The sequence below is a fragment of the Haematobia irritans genome, chromosome 5 (genome assembly GCF_050003625.1).
Source record: "Haematobia irritans isolate KBUSLIRL chromosome 5, ASM5000362v1, whole genome shotgun sequence".
Classification (NCBI taxonomy): Eukaryota; Metazoa; Arthropoda; class Insecta; order Diptera; family Muscidae; genus Haematobia; species Haematobia irritans.
In genome coordinates this window covers 69,804,381-69,820,580 of record NC_134401.1, presented here as the reverse complement: position 1 = coordinate 69,820,580, position 16,200 = coordinate 69,804,381, and the positions used below count along the sequence as shown (strand labels likewise).

Below are 16,200 nucleotides of genomic sequence, written 5' to 3'. Positions count from 1 at the left end.
TTCAATTACTTTCCCATCTGACTTTGTGTTTTTAGTTTAATTAACAAAATAAATTTTTATTTAAAATTAAAAAAAAATCCAGCTCTTTTTTAACTGGTTTAGTCTTCCAAGTTTGATTAAAAAGTTAATTGTATCAATTAATTTATTAGTTAAAAAAATTTTCAACCACAATCAACTTTGTAATTGGAAATATTTTGGTGATACTTGTTTCTGTGTAGCCGGGAATATTAACCAATTCGATATTATTTTAATTGTGTTGTTTTGGCAAAGTGTCTATATTTTCAAAATTGTCTTGTATTGCGTAGGTTATTTTTGGTAAGTAAATAGTATTTGTGATATAAGAAATTTGCAAATTCATATATTGTTTGAATAATTTCTAGATTTGAAAAAAGGAATCACGATGGTGCACTGGTTAGCATGCCCGCCTTGCATCCACAGGGTCATGGGTTCAATTGAAAGTTTAATCGCTATGGGAACCGATGTTCGGAATCGGCTATCAAATGGAGATTATTTATCATTGATTAAACATGGAGCACTCAGTGACAAGACACAAGTTCACCAACGTAGTATCAGAATTGATAAGATAGTCTAAATGAGGCTGAAATAACGGACTGCCACTATACCAATCCTCACCTAAACCCGAATGTACCAGAATTGTCAAAGTTCATCTTAAGTGTGAATATTAAAATCAGAATAACATTAAACCGCTACTATTTTGGCGCACAAATACGATCTTATAAGAATAATTTATGCATTAAGTATGAATTACTTTGCTAAAAAACTATTTTATTGACCAACTTAATTGACATCTTTCAATACAATTCCTATAAATATTTGCTTGGTTTATTTACTTCTTTTCATTGCAGATTCCTCAACCCTGTATTGCTTTGTCTGCGTGTATAAGGCCAAAGAAGAAACACTAATGAAAATAAACCCTGGACAACACTACAACTCAATTTTAATACCTATTTAATTGACTTTGATGGAATTAAATTTATTTCGCACATTTAATAAATATAGAGGTTATAGTATTAACGGCAATTTTCTTGTAGCTCCGGTAGTCTTTAACAGCCAGTTAACAGAAAAAAAATGGAAATATCTCTTCTCAGGTTAACCTTAACTAAAAAAATGTTCAGGAATTAAGTTCCTAACTGGCAAGATGACAGATATATCCATAGAACGTCTTAAAAGCTAACGGAGCTTCATGAAAATGGGGGTTAATGATTTATGGGTTTCATTCCAAAATATCGATAAATAATTGATAAAGTTTGTTGCCGGGACAACAATCATTTCTAGTTGTTTTAGCAGAAAACGGTCAGCTATTTCAACTAATGCGGTTTTTTCAGCAACGATGTTGGTCAAAAATGTTTAGCAAACACATTTGCTAATTCGGCAGTATTTGTTGGCTGTTTCAACTAACAACAACATGCCGCTTAGCAAACCTTTTTGCTGTTATGAATAACAAAATTGTTTGAGTATACAAAATTAAACTCAGCACTAAATGAAAGGTAGAACTAATCTATTTCTCCTTAATGGAAATAAATTCTATTTCGCAAAGTCCATACTGACCGAACATGAAGTAATTAACATACTTAACTTGGTGCAATTAATTACAGAAAATTTGTTTTGTCAGAATATTCAGAAACATATTGAAATATAATTACTTTAAATTTTACAACTATTATTCGGACAAATTAGATTAAGGAACTTGATTAATAGAGTCATTGAAAAGAAAACGCCAGATACAAATCTATACACGCATAGACTGTACATGTTTCGGTTCGGGCGAATAAACCTTTCCACAGCCTTTAGTATAGATCTAGCTTGGATAGATAGCTCAATTTTGGGCCCTTTATGCTAACTCCTTATGGAGAAAACATCTAGGAATTTTCCTCTTACAAATTGAATCATCTTTACTCCCACTGTACATCCATCTTTTCATATAACTCCAAGTCCCTTAATCTTATTTTTATTTCGTTTTGTTACTGCAGTAATAATAATTGTAAAATTTAGATATCATGCATTTGGACGTTAATTGCCTGTTTCAGTATCAGGCTAACATGAAAAATTATAATTATTTTAGATGTATCATTTGTATTTGTTTCATAAAATCAAAAGGCGCATTTACCGACTGACGACATCGCAGTGTTTCGGTCCTATACAACGAATGGACAAAAATATAAGTAGACATCCTAGGAAAGCGAAACTTTGGAGGGCCTTGTTGATGATCAAAGCTAAGACAAATGTGAAGTTTGGTTCTGATTGGGCCAGTACTTTAGGTACTTCATACAAAGGGATTAAAAATATCTTATTGCATAAAAGGGTGAGATAACACAAATAGCAAATGTTCATAATGTGGGAACGGTTATAGATGATACTTTAGAATTTTGTATGGTTAGAGCCGATAATGTCCAAGCAGTGAGTGAAAGTTTGATGAGACCCTAGGTGGAACGGAATCCGACTGACGGGTCTATAAAATTAGTCCCCTTTATGAACTTTTCATTTTTTTAGAATTATAAACTATCATCCATAAAAATAAAAGTCTGTAAACTTTAGTAATGAGCGTTTTTTGTTGATTTTGTTTGTTTTTAATTTAACAGTTTTAAGAATTTTATTTTTTTTATTCAATAATATAATCTATAATAAACCCAAAAATAGTGTAAGAACAGAATTGATGTATTATTATAAATTATCCTTGGGTAGAAAAATCGCCAAACTTTAAAAAATTTCAAAATTTCAATTTGCTCAAATTAATTTTTTAGTACACATCTTGGCCAAAATCGGACCATTTGTTCTTTTACACCATCCACGTAAGTTAACCCCCTCTACGACCAAAAAAAGCTTAAAATTCAAAAGTAGTTCTACTCAATTATGCCAAAATTTTATTTTTGTGTTCCAATAGTCTATGAAAACTATTAAAAACAGAAATTATAATAAAAATCGGATCACATACTTCGCCGTGGCCAAAGTCGTACTATCTATTATATGTAACATGATTTGATTGGGAAGAACTTAAAAACATTTCACTGGGTAGTTTTTTTGCATTTGTGGCCCTTTTCTTAAAACTTAACAAAACAAATTCCTTGCGCTAAGTATGGGCTAAGTGGAGAATAATTTTTACTATCATTTATAATATTTATAGGTAAACGTTCATTGCGATTTACTCCATCAGATACTAAACATAGTGACTCTGGATTATTGGAAAGGGATGAAACGTCAAATTTGAATCACTCAGAATCTTCATCATCTCTTTCGGAACAATTAGATTCGAAAACGCATTCACGAACGACTATACCTCTAGTATCGAAAGATGACGACCAATCAAGTCCTCAAGGTGTAAAACCTGATACGATAAAGATCAACACAGATTCATGTTTATCAAATCCTGATAAGGTTATTGAAATAAATTGCAAGTCACCTTCTAACACTGCTAGTAGTAAACCCAAAAAAGGTAGAAAGTCTCCACCTATTACAGGTCTTGATGTGGATGAATTTAAGCGATGCAATATTGCTTCTCGTGAAGAAGTTCAGAGTCCTGCATACAGCGACATTTCCGACGATTCTACGTCAGTTAATGACCAACAACAGATAGAAAAATTACATTCGACGAAATCTGTCGATGTTAACAAAAAATCTCAAGATATAGTGATGACAACCGGATCTGTTTGCCCTTCCGGATCTCAACCCTCAATGACATCACCACTTAGTGGTTATGGAATGTATCAGTTTTATCAGCAACAACAATTTCTTTTGCAATCTTCAATCGATCAACAATCTAGCAAAAACAATTTAGCGACGAATATGGTGCAACCAGTTATTCCTAGTTCACAGCAGTCGGCAAATAGTACTGAATCCAGCAGAAAGGAACCACCATTAGATCTTATTACTAAACCAATCCCGCCGACCTTACAACAGATTGCAAGTCCATCATCCCAAGATTCAGAAAAAGAGGCAATTCCGCCTCAAGGAAACGTTTCCAGTTCTGCTACCGGCGGACTTTCCAGTAGTGCTACATCAAAACCCATTTCACATTTTTATGCATTTAAGTAAGTATTTTAGACAACCTTTGCAATAATTTCTATCATAAAATATCAAATCAAAAACCTTTAACGAAAATATTAGGTTAAGTTAGATGACATATTTGAATACAATATGTAACACTACGTTTACACTAGTAGATTTCATAGGGAATTATCAGCTGGCTCTTGGAGGATTTCAACAAAATCTGTTTCAAAATCCACTATACTAACATGTAGAACTGCGATTTTAGTACTACAATTTAAATTTTTGCTACTCTGTTGTAATTTTTTATATATAAAGGTTTGTGTTCTCATATACAAACATCTAAATCTGACCCGATTTGGACAACATTTTATTAGACTTCTAGTATTTAGAATTAAAATTTAAATTGGCTAATGCCTTGGGAACACAATGCAGAACACAATGTTAATAAAAAATATGGGAACTATTTTAATCTAAAGCCATTTTTTGCAAATTCGCGAAAGTAAATTTATGATTTATCAGTTGATAGATGTGTATTAGATGTATAGGAAAATTTGAGTCATTTTTACAAGTTTTCGTCTTGGCAGTGGCGATTTTACTAGGAGAATGTGGGTAAAATGTCCATTTTTGTCTAAATCGTAAAAACATGTACAGTGGTGGCCACATAATTAGGGACATTTTCAAAAACTGTACTAATATATATTTCTATGCGTTTTTTCTCCACGTATGGCAGTTTTTAAGATCAATGTGTAAAGTAACGGGATTTTCTAACTGTTATTTGTTATTCTCAATAATCACTCATCTCTCATCTCTCATTGTTATGCAAACTGATAAAAAAAATCATTTACTGAAACTGTCGTAATTTGTGTGTGTGTTAAGTTGGTCATATAATTAAGGACAGGGAATATTGAACTTTGTTTTCACAGAGAATAACTGCATAAAAAATTGTAAAAAAAATTGAAAAACAACAAGTGCTGACGATCGCATAATCTGCCGAGTGAGCAAAGCTAATCCATTTCTAACCTCAAGGCAGATTCATAAGGAAGTAACACCTCAAATTAGTAATGAAATATCCACTCGCACTGTAAGACGACGTCTACTTGAGGGAAATCTCCGTGGCTGTATCGCAAAACGAAAACCCCACGTTTCTGCCAAAAATTTGAAAAAGCGTATAAATTTCGCAAAAGAGCATTTAGAGAAACCCTTAGAGTTTTGGAAAAACATTCTTTGGAGTGACGAATCCAAGTTTAATTTATTTGGTCCTGATGGTAAGAGATATGTCCGACGCTCACCCAACAAAGAACTCGACCCCCGCTATACACTAAAGACCATAAAACATGGTGGTGGGAATATAATGGTTTGGGCGGAATTTTCATGGTTTGGAGTAGGTCCAATCCGTCGAATAACCGAGAAAATGGACCAGTATTTATAGAAAGATATTTTGGCGAATACAATGAAGCCTTTTGCAGACGAACATATGCCAAGCACATTTATGTTTATGCAGGATAATGATCCAAAACATACGGCAAAAAGTGTAAAAGCCTGGTTTTCCGATCAAAACATTAATGTTTTAGACTGGCCTGCTCAAAGTGCAGATTTAAATCCGATAGAAAATCTGTGGGCTGATGTAGAGAGGTCGTTGGAGCAGAAAACAAACAAAAATGGTGATGAATTATTTGAAAATGTTAAAAATATATGGCAGAATATCTCAATAGAAAGATGTCAACGTCTGGTTGAAAGTATTCCTCGTAGGTGCAGAGCTGTGATTGCGTCCAAAGGTTACCCGACAAAATATTAAATATAAACATACATTAGAATCAAAATGGAGTCTTTTTATATACTTAATGTAGTTTTTTTTATAAACTTTAACAAAAACACGAAGTGTCCTTAATTAGCTGTCCAACCAAAAAACCATAAAATATTTGTATTTATGTATTTAAGTTAATGTGAGTAAAATATTTTTTATTTTTTTAACACTAATAAATGTTCAGAAGTATAGCATACATTTCTAAATCATAAAAAAATGTTTTTGTTGTCCAGGTCAGAAAACATCGGTGAAACTTTGCGCTAAAAATTGTGTCCCTAATTATATGACCACCACTGTATATGGGAGCAATATCTTAATATGAACCTATTCCAACCAAATTTTAAATGAATAGTTAGATGTAAATTCTATTCTGTGCATTCACGTAAATCGGAATAAAACTATAGCCTCTGCAGTCATATGAGTGTAAATCGGGCGAAAGATATATATGGCAGCTATGTCTAAATCAGAATCGATTTCAGCCAAATTTTAAATGCCTAACCAATTTCAACCGAATTTGGCACAATTTACGATACCGTTAGGTGTACATGAAGCAAAGCAGGGTAAAACTCTGGTTTCTTGGGTTAAATAGGTGCGTATAGAGCGAAAGATATATATGGGAGCTATGTATTTCTAAATCTGAACCGATTTCTTCCAAAATCAATAGTTTCTATTCTGACCCAAAACACATACTTGCGCCAAATTAGAAGTAGATTGGACTAAAATTGCGACATAGACTTCGATCACAAAAATGGGTTCACAGACAGACGGACATGGCTAAATTCACTGTGGGCAATATTGGAAAGACACCATGTGCCTCGTGTCCTTCGGGGTGTTGCACTAACTTATAACACCCTGTTTCACAGTGTTACGCACTTTTTCTGTTTGTAAATCTGCAGTTAGGGGATTTAACAAATGATCGAAACCTCAGTATTTTCACAGTCTGAACACTTAAGATTTGTGTTTGTCTCTCGCTCTGATGTTTGTAAACATATATATTTTTATACGAAATTTCCAAACTAATATATGTTTGCATCCAGAGGTATTATATCTAAGAAAATGGTCCAAACATAATATTTTCTAACATGTTATACTACCTTATGAACAGTATATGCTTTTATTCGAAAATAATGTGCTAACACATTGAGTTTGTGTATGTATCGTCATCATACCAATTAAAAAATGTAACTTAAAACATTTTCAAAATTAGGTTTAACGTTGAATTTTAATATAGTTATGTTAGTGGTGTTAATTCATTACTTTAGGATGAGTTATAAAAAATTGCAATAATTATACTAAGAATTGGAATTTTACAGTCAAATATCTGGGGCCAAATCACAGCATTCGTCATCGAGTTCTGTTTCGTACAGAGAAACATTTCGATCGCTGTAAGTTTTTGGATCACCGCATTCCATTGTAATTTATTTTGTCTACTACTTTTTTTTTACATTGCTGTAAACATATGGTAATAAGAAATTGGAAGCGAAAACGTATTTCAAAATAAGTTTTTGTGATCAAAATATGTTAGTTCTGAGAAATTGTTATTGTTTGTGTAAAAATATATTATGAATCCAAGTGTTTTTTTTCTGGTCTTCGGATTCAGAACATGAGTACAAAGTGTCATTAGTAAGGAAAAATATTCTTGACAGAAGCAGCATTGACTGAAGTAGAATAATTAATTGTGTTTTTAACATCCATAGATTTAAAAGACGTTTTCATCTGACAATCTTGAAAAAATAATTTTTTCTGGGCACATTTCGACGTCCGTACCACCAATTTTACAGCTTGCCGCCACGTTTGGCAGTTTCACCATAATGCCGGGAACGACTTCTTACTTGCATTTAGGGAAACGGATCATTTCTTTGATCCGTTTCCCTAAATACAAGTAATATTATATGTTCTTAAATGTATTTTGCCAAAATAGAATAATACTTATATTTTCACCAACTTCTTGTTTCATTTTGTTTACCTTTTTCCGCGCAAAAATTACTACATACTTTGTTTTCGATAACATACTACCTATCGTGTACAACTTCGAGTAGAAACAATCCGATAACGACAGCGGTGATGCGCGTAAACTACATTACGATGCGGAAGTACTCGATTTCGACTGCAGTGATTTGTCCCCTGGTGGTGTAGGAGAGAGAAGCTTGCATTTCCCAAAAACTTTAGAGAAGCTTGCATTTCCCAAAAACTTTAGTTTAACTGATTCTATTCGAGAAGAGATATGTCTAACTCGTATATTCGTTTCGTATACAATTTGAATTACCGTCACAAAAGTCGGTTGAAATCTGGATTAACCAATAAATGCACTGAAAAGCTTTGAACATGATGCTGAAGTCATTATGCTTTCCTTTTTAAAGCACGCATAAAGAGGAACGGCAATATTGGCTTAATCGTGAATACATCTAATCGTGAATAGGGAGCCACCGTGATGCAATGTTTAGCATGCCCTTGCACACACAAGGCCGTGGGTTCGATTTCTGCTTCGACTGAACACCAAAAAGTTTTTCAGCGGTAATGCTGGTGACATTTCCGAGTGTTTCAAAGCTTTTATAAGGGGTTTCACTGCAATGTAGAACGCCGTTCGGACTCGGCCTTAAAAAGAGGTCCCTTGTCATTGAGCTTAAGGGGTTTCACTGCAATGTAGAACGCCGTTCGGACTCGGCCGTCATTGAGTTTAATATGGAATCGGGCAGCACTCAGTGATAAGAGAGAAGTTCACCAGTGTGGTATCATAATGGACTGAGTAGGCTAAGTGAGCCTGATACATCGGACTGACACCTAACCTAGCCTAAATCTACGATACCATCCACATATGCTGAGGAACCTACGCAGCTGACTTGGCGTTTTTGATATCGGAGTACTCAATGTGACGATGTTATCCCTTTGACATCTAATAATCGACTGGCTGCAACATTGAAGAATCAACTAACACGAGCCAATGTTTATGCAGCAGACTACAAACATAACACTGCTTAACGCCCAGATGGATTGTAATATTCTGGTGCTCTCCTGTTACGATTAGATCTTCGTGGCGTTGTTGTTTCTTCAGTGTTTGAAGTTATCTGCGGCATAACATTGTTGTCTTTCACGGACATGTTTTGAAGTTCAGCATTGACTTCGGTATGTTGTTCCATCGTATCTTCCAATTCGAAAACATCGGAATTGCTTTCGTTTTCCAACCTGCTGCGTATTTGATCATGATGTCTTTTTACAACTCTAGAATCATTCAAGATGATATTGTATGATATCGGTCCGGTCTGATCCGAGACATGTCCTTCAACCCATTTTGGTCCGGTGGCGTAGTTGTGAACCCATACTGGGCTTCCTGCAATGAATGATTTTACATTTAACTTCTCTGTGGTCTTATGTTATTTCTGTTGGTTGTATTTTGTCGAAGTATGTTTTAAGTTCCCGGTTAAGTAGCAGTTCGGCAGGGGTGCGATTGGTGGCAGAATGTGGAGTAGTATGCTGACTGAAGAGGTCTACGATCACATTTCCGTCGATCTTTTTCAGATAATTTTTTGTGGTCTGTACCATGCGCTCTGCTTGGCCATTCGTGGCTGGATGGAATGGAGCAGAACGAATATGACGATTCAAGTTATTCTCCTTAAAGTTTTTAAACTCTTCGGACGTAAAGGCTGTCCCGTTGTCTGATACCAAATCATCAGGAATTCCATGGGTAGCGAATAATTGTCTTAAACATTTAATTGCCGCATTGGACGATGTCGAACTAACTACCATTATTTGTAACCATTTAGAATAAGAGTCGACCACTAAGAAAAATGTTTTGCCTCGGAAAGGTCCAGCAAAGTCTATATGCAGACGTGACCACGCACGCTTTGGGTTGTTATTTTAGCCTGTTCGTTGCAATGCTGTTGACAAGATATACAGTTTTAACTATACGTTCAATTGCTTCATCAATATTGGGCCACCTCCATCACTACGTGCGATAGCCTTCATCTTAACTATTCCGGGATGTGGTGCATGTAAAGCGCTCAATATTGATTGTTGGAATTGACTAGGAATCACTGCACGATTTCCCCACAAAATTACTCCCTTATTAGTAGATAACTCATTGCGGCGACAAAAATATGGGTAAAGTTCACTGGATTTTTGTATTTTTTCATTTGGCCATCCTCGCAATACCCAGTTGCGGACTCGTGACAGAATTAGATTCTTGTTACTTTGTGTTGCGATGAGCTGCGGGCTGATAATTGATTTAGGTGATAATGCTATCATTAGAACCTCTGCACTATTTGCTTCGGGCACGTCTGACAAAGGGCAGCATGGCCCATTTTCGTTCCCTCTCTGTAAACTAAATTGAAATCATAGGCATTCAAAAATATTGATCGACGAAGCATTTGATTTGAAATGACATTTGGGACTGGTTTTGTTTTGGTAAATATCCCCAAAAGAGGTCGATGGTTGTTATTAAAGTGAAAGAACGACCATAGAGATAGTTGTGGATTTTTTTTTATTCCAGAAACAAGAGAGACTGCTTCTCTATCGAAGTTCTTGATTAAAACGCTATGGGTTTCTCTGTACCGTCTGATAGTTTGTGACTGAGCACAGCTCCAAGTCCATATGGAGATGCATCACACGACAAAACTAATGGTAGTTCGTAGCTGTAATGAATTAGTACATCATCCGAAGTTATAAGCTGTTTTAATGTGTTTAAGGCACTCGTGTGACTTCTATTCCAAGTAAAATGTACATGTTTGTCTAGCAGTCGGTGTAGAGGCTCAGCAATAGTCGCTTTGTGTGGTAAAAAATTTAAAAGTCCTAAGAATGATTGTAACTGATTTTTATCATTTTCATCATTCAACCGTCGAACGGAACGGACGTGTTTTTTAATAGCGGATTAACACATCGTAATAAGTACCTACTACGAATTTCAAGTGTGGTGGGATATTAAGCCACCATGCAGCGAAATTCAAAGACATCCACTGGGTTGCTAACTTCAGGGCCCAATGGACGGGTATCTGCTGGAGTTATAAATTTGGGCAATGACCAAGAGTTAGGCCCAATTAGTCGACCTGTAGACGGGTCGACAGGTGGCGACACTTTGACAAGTCGAACCCTTTCTAAGGTAACGACATCAAAAGGAGGTAATCCCTCACGAAAGTGATTCAAGGAACGCAGAAATGCTTTGTTTATCCGAAAGAAATTAGGATTAGTCGACCCAAGCACTATGTCGGCGAAACAAAGCGATTCCTTAAAATGGGCTCATGGAATTCTTGAAGATGGAAAAAGAGAACGATCACCGGATGAACTGTCATCCTATAAAAGGGATCAAAGATTGCTAAATACAGTCTTGTGATGGCTATCATTAATAAAGAAGCATTGGACGGTATGATTCCAAATCAAAAATGGGGGGAAATTGAGAAGGCTTTGTCTGGCGTCTACTCACAGGTGCTGGACAAGTTTCCCGGCCCAGATCCTCGACACCAACAGGCTGGTTGGTATCAAGGACGATTTAAGCTAGTTGCATTTGAGGACCAGAGGTCTATAAAATGTTTTAAAGCTGCTTTGATAGTAATTGGTGAAGTTTGGGAAGGAGCTGCTCTAGAGTTAGTCGAGAAGAAAGACACCGGCTAGACCAAGAGCACATGCGTGGATACCTGCAAACCCTCCTGACCCTGAATCTATTTTTAATAGACTGAAACAATGCAATCCAGATCTTCCAACAGCTGATTGGAAGGTTGGCCGTTTGGATGAAGTGGATGGACCAAGACGACATGCAGTGTTTATATTGAACACACAGTCTTTGCCACATCTAGCAAAGTCCCAGGGCCGTGTATGTTATGGCTTTCATTATATCCAAATGAAGGTATATAAAAACGATCAGCTAAAGGATTCGAAAATGGACAAGCCTTTGTCTGAATCAGAAATAAGCGGATCCTCGTGCGAAGTCGAGGGAGATACCAAAGATGCAGACATGTATAGACACCGTATGCGAGAGGAGGTTTCTGCTGCTTCAAAACTCTCCAAAGTTGAACCTATAGTTATTGCGAGAGTCACCGAGATCTCTGAAGAGGACATTCTTGATGACTCGATTGAAGCGGCTGATGTGATGGTTGTTGAAAATCTCGATGGTCCTACGGATCCTCCAGATAAATCTTCATCATTGTAAAGCTGCTTGTGCTGCCTTAAAAGTTCTTCTGATGAAAGGGGACATAGATATAGTTCTTATTCAAGAACCATATGTTTATAGAAACAAAATATGTGAAACAGTTACTCCGGGGTTCAAACTATTGCAGTATACTGGTAATGATGTAAATCGAGCCTGTATAATTGCTAAAAACGAGCTCAACTTGTTTCTGCTTCCTTCAATGTGCAATACTGACACTGTCGTTGCCAGTTTAGAAATATTTAACAAATATTGGGTATCTTCGGTCTACATGGGACATGATAGGGAGATGCCTCCATGTGCCGTTAACACCTTAATTGAGGAGTCATTGAAAACAAAGACAAAACTCATTATGGGATGCGATGCAAATGAAGTGGTGACATTAATACAAGAGGAGAGTCACTCCTAGAGTTTATTTTGCGTACTAATGTGGTAGTTTACAATAAGGGAGATGCCCCAACCTTTGTCACTAAAAACAGGCAAGAGGTTTTGGACGTCACATTGGCCACTCCGGAACTGAATGATAAGATATCTGAGGGACAAGTTTGGAGGGACCATAGCCTCTCAGATCATCGCTACATCAGTTTCATATTTGATGTTCATACCACCAAGACCATATTTCCGCCAAATGTTAGGAAAGCCGATTGGAATAGGTATAGGGAATCGTTCAATATGATGATACCGGAAATACCAGATACAAATATGAGCACTGTGCAATATATCGAACACGCAGTGGAGAGGATTACTAAGACCTTACAAAGGCCCAGCATCTCACTGAAAGCTGCATGCCCTAGAGGGAAGCCAAGGGAGAAAAATCGACCACCATATGGTGGTCTACGGCGTTAAGTAATATGAGGAAATCCTGCAGGAAGCTCTTTAACAAAGTAACGTCCACCAGAGCTCCTGAGGATTGGGACGCTTACGACAAGAATCTGAGAGGATACAAGCGAGAACTGAGAAAGGGTCAGCATAACTCTTGGAATGATTACTGCAGCAGTATACGGAAGGTACTAGCATCCACTAACTCCGCTCCAGGTTTCATTAAAACATCGGAGGGCAATCGGATAACGTCCAGTGAGGAGACGCTGAAGGTACTATTGGACGCATATTTTCCTGGAAATCGGACGGTTGAACCAGGTTCTGGTGGTGCCACAGTGGCTCAGCGGTCGTTTCCTATCTAGGAAATTGTATCGGAATCTAGAATAATATGGGCTTTAAATAGCTTTGGACCATTCAAATCCCCCGGACCTGACGGAATTAGTCCGGCGGAGTTACAAGCAGTGACTGACAAAATTATCCCCTGGTTGTCGGCGATATATAAAGGATGTATCAACTTATCATATATTCTAGGAAGGTGCAGGGAAACAAAAGTCGTTTTCATACCTAAAGCGGGAAAAACCTTTTACTCGAGGGCGAAGGATTTCCGACCAATCAGCCAATGTGGTATCACAATGGACTGAATAGTCTAAGTGAGCCTGATACATCGGGCTGCCACCTAACCTAACATAACCTAACCTTATCCTCATTCCTACTGAAGACTCTGGAGAGGATGATAGATATTTATCTTAAAACTAGCATCGATTCAAGTTTGTTCTCGAAACGACAGCATGTATACTCGAAGGTCAGGTCTACTGAGACCGCATTACATGCACTAGTCAGCTTTATTGAAAGCTCACTATCTGTCAAAGAATACACAATCGTAGCGTTTCTAGACATCGAAGGGGCGTTCAATAACATCCGTCCGAGATCGATATTAAATGGACTAACAGTTCTGAATGTTGATCCAGGCATACTTATGCTGTTAGACGAACTTCTAACGAAGAGACGTATTTCAGCCACACTAGGACAAGCAAACATACAAAGGTATGTGAACAGAGGTACTCCCCAAGGAGGAGTTCTATCACGTCTTCTTTGGAATGTTGCTATAAACAACCTTCTGGTTTCCCTAGAACAAGAAAGGATAAAAGTGGTGGCGCTAGCAGTCAGGGGAAAATTCTGATCCACAATCAGAGATATTATACAGAGCGCCCTCCGGTTGACTGAGAAATGGGCGGAAGATAATGGTCTTGGGGTAAATCCTGCAAAGACAGAACTAGTCATGTACTGCAAAGATCGCAATACTCCCACGGTTAGACCCATTTCCTTAGGGAGTATTGAAATTCCCTGTGGTGAGTGTGCAAAATACCTTGGCGTTATTTTGGACAGGAAGTTGAACTTTAAGCTTAATATTGAAGAAAGGGCGAGGAAAGCAACAGTAGCTTTGTACTCGTGCAAAAAGGCAATAGGAAAAAAGTGGGGACTAAAACCAAAAATTGTGCATTGGCTATACAAGGCATTCGTTAGACCCAAAATGCTATATGGTGTTGTAGTCTGGTGGCCGGCACTTCACCAATCGACAAGTTTAGACAAAGTTCAGCGTATGGCATGTTTGTGTATCTCAGGCGCATTCAGCAAGACAGAAACATATTCCCTTAATGTCATGCTGCATCTATTGCCTTCAGTCATTTTGACCAAACAGTCAACTGCAGCAACGGCTGTGCGGTTCGCGAGCTATCGCTGTGGTTACGGTAACAGTTCCTCATCGACTGCCGCAAATCTCTCAATGAGATGGCTGAGCAGCACAATATTCACCTAATATGGGTGCCTGGCCATAGGAACATACCGGGGAACTGCGAAGCGGATGAGTTGGCAATTCTAGGGGCTACCTTACATATTCCAGGGGAACTAGAATCTGTTGGTATGCCCCTGGCTACCTGCAAGCTCATACTGCGTGAGAAGGCTGTTGTGATTGCAAATGTTCGATGGGAGAATTGCAAGGGTTGTAAGGACACCAAGCAAATATGGCCGCTTTTAAACTTAAACCGCACACTAGATATGCTAGTGTTCTCGAGACGTCAGATATCACTCCTGATATCTGTTATAACGGGTCGCTGCCTGATAGGCGATTTTGCAAAAACTATTGACACGAAGTATAATGACTATTGTATGAGCTGTCATGATGCGGAGGAAAAGGAATCAATTAAACACCTCTTGCGTGAGTGTCCTGCATTTTGTGTAATGCGCTTTACAGACTATCAGTTATTCTGGACGGAATGTCGGTGTTTGTAAAGAATCTTACAGTGTGTCGGATCGATACGACTTGTCGGCGATGACTAAATAATCGGTAAATGTGTTATCGATCCCATAAACATTCAGCAGTATCGATTATGCCTTCGGATTTAACTTATAATGTGCACAATATATGGGATATTTTCGACACGTCGTCCGGATAAACTTATAATCTTTAAAGCGCATAAGGTGTAAGCAAAATTTAGGGGAATATAGCTTTAGATTACTGGCAGACCTGGAAAACGTTAACTTAAGCAGTCTGCTAATGTTTTTGGAACAATCTGGTTGGTTCAACAGAAGAAAATAATCGAGAAGGTTCAGCGGTTAAAAGTAGAAGTGCCCATATGTAATAGGTACTTTTAGTAAATGTGGTATCACAATGAACTGAATAGTCTAAGTGAGCCTGAATCTTAATCGGGCTGCCACTATCATTAGGAGCAGGGGCATTTTTAATTGCATTTACTTTTTCTGCAGATGGCCGTATCCTAAAACGTCGATCTTGAAACCTAAAAATTCCACGGATGATACACCAAACTGACATTTATCTTTTCTCAAGCGAAGTCCAGCCTTGTCCAAACGAGAAAATACTTCCTCCAATCTGTGACCCAACTCGTTTTCAGATTTTCCCATTACGACGTTATCGTCGAAGTATCTTATCGTAGAAGCGAGAACGCCTTCAAGATTTTGCAGAATGTTTTCTATACCGCTTTGAAAAATACCAGGAGCCGAAGCTATGCCAAACTGCAATCTATTTACTTTAAATACACCTTTATGGGTTATTAGACTTTGCAGTAACGCGGACTGGTCATCGACGAGCTGATAAGCCTGTGCCAAAATCGCAAAAATTGAACCACCTTCAATTGACGCCAATAGTGATGAGACGGCTGGAATTTGATGCGAATGTGGTTTAATAGCCCTATTTATTGTGGATTTGTAGTCTCCACATATTCGGATTGATCCATCTTTCGTTACTACGGGCACTATTGGTAGCCCATTCGGAATATTGGACTATCTCCAATATACCCTGAGTACATAAACGATTTAATTCTTCGTCTACTAATCCTTTGATGGCAAACGGAATTTGACGTGGAGGCAGCCGCACAGTTGGAACTGATGAATCTACGTTTAAAGATACTTGTGGTCCTGTATA

At 37.5% G+C, this 16,200-nt stretch overlaps 1 protein-coding gene across 1 annotated transcript in view; it reads left to right on the top strand.

Moving 5' to 3' along the window:
- Nucleotides 1-16,200, top strand: part of LOC142239792 (uncharacterized) — a 348,222-nt gene that overhangs the window by 249,686 nt on the left and 82,336 nt on the right. The window contains exon 6 of the mRNA XM_075311557.1: nucleotides 3,143-4,046. Within this exon, the coding sequence (XP_075167672.1) occupies nucleotides 3,143-4,046 (904 nt within the window). The remainder of the gene's footprint in view (nucleotides 1-3,142; nucleotides 4,047-16,200) is intronic.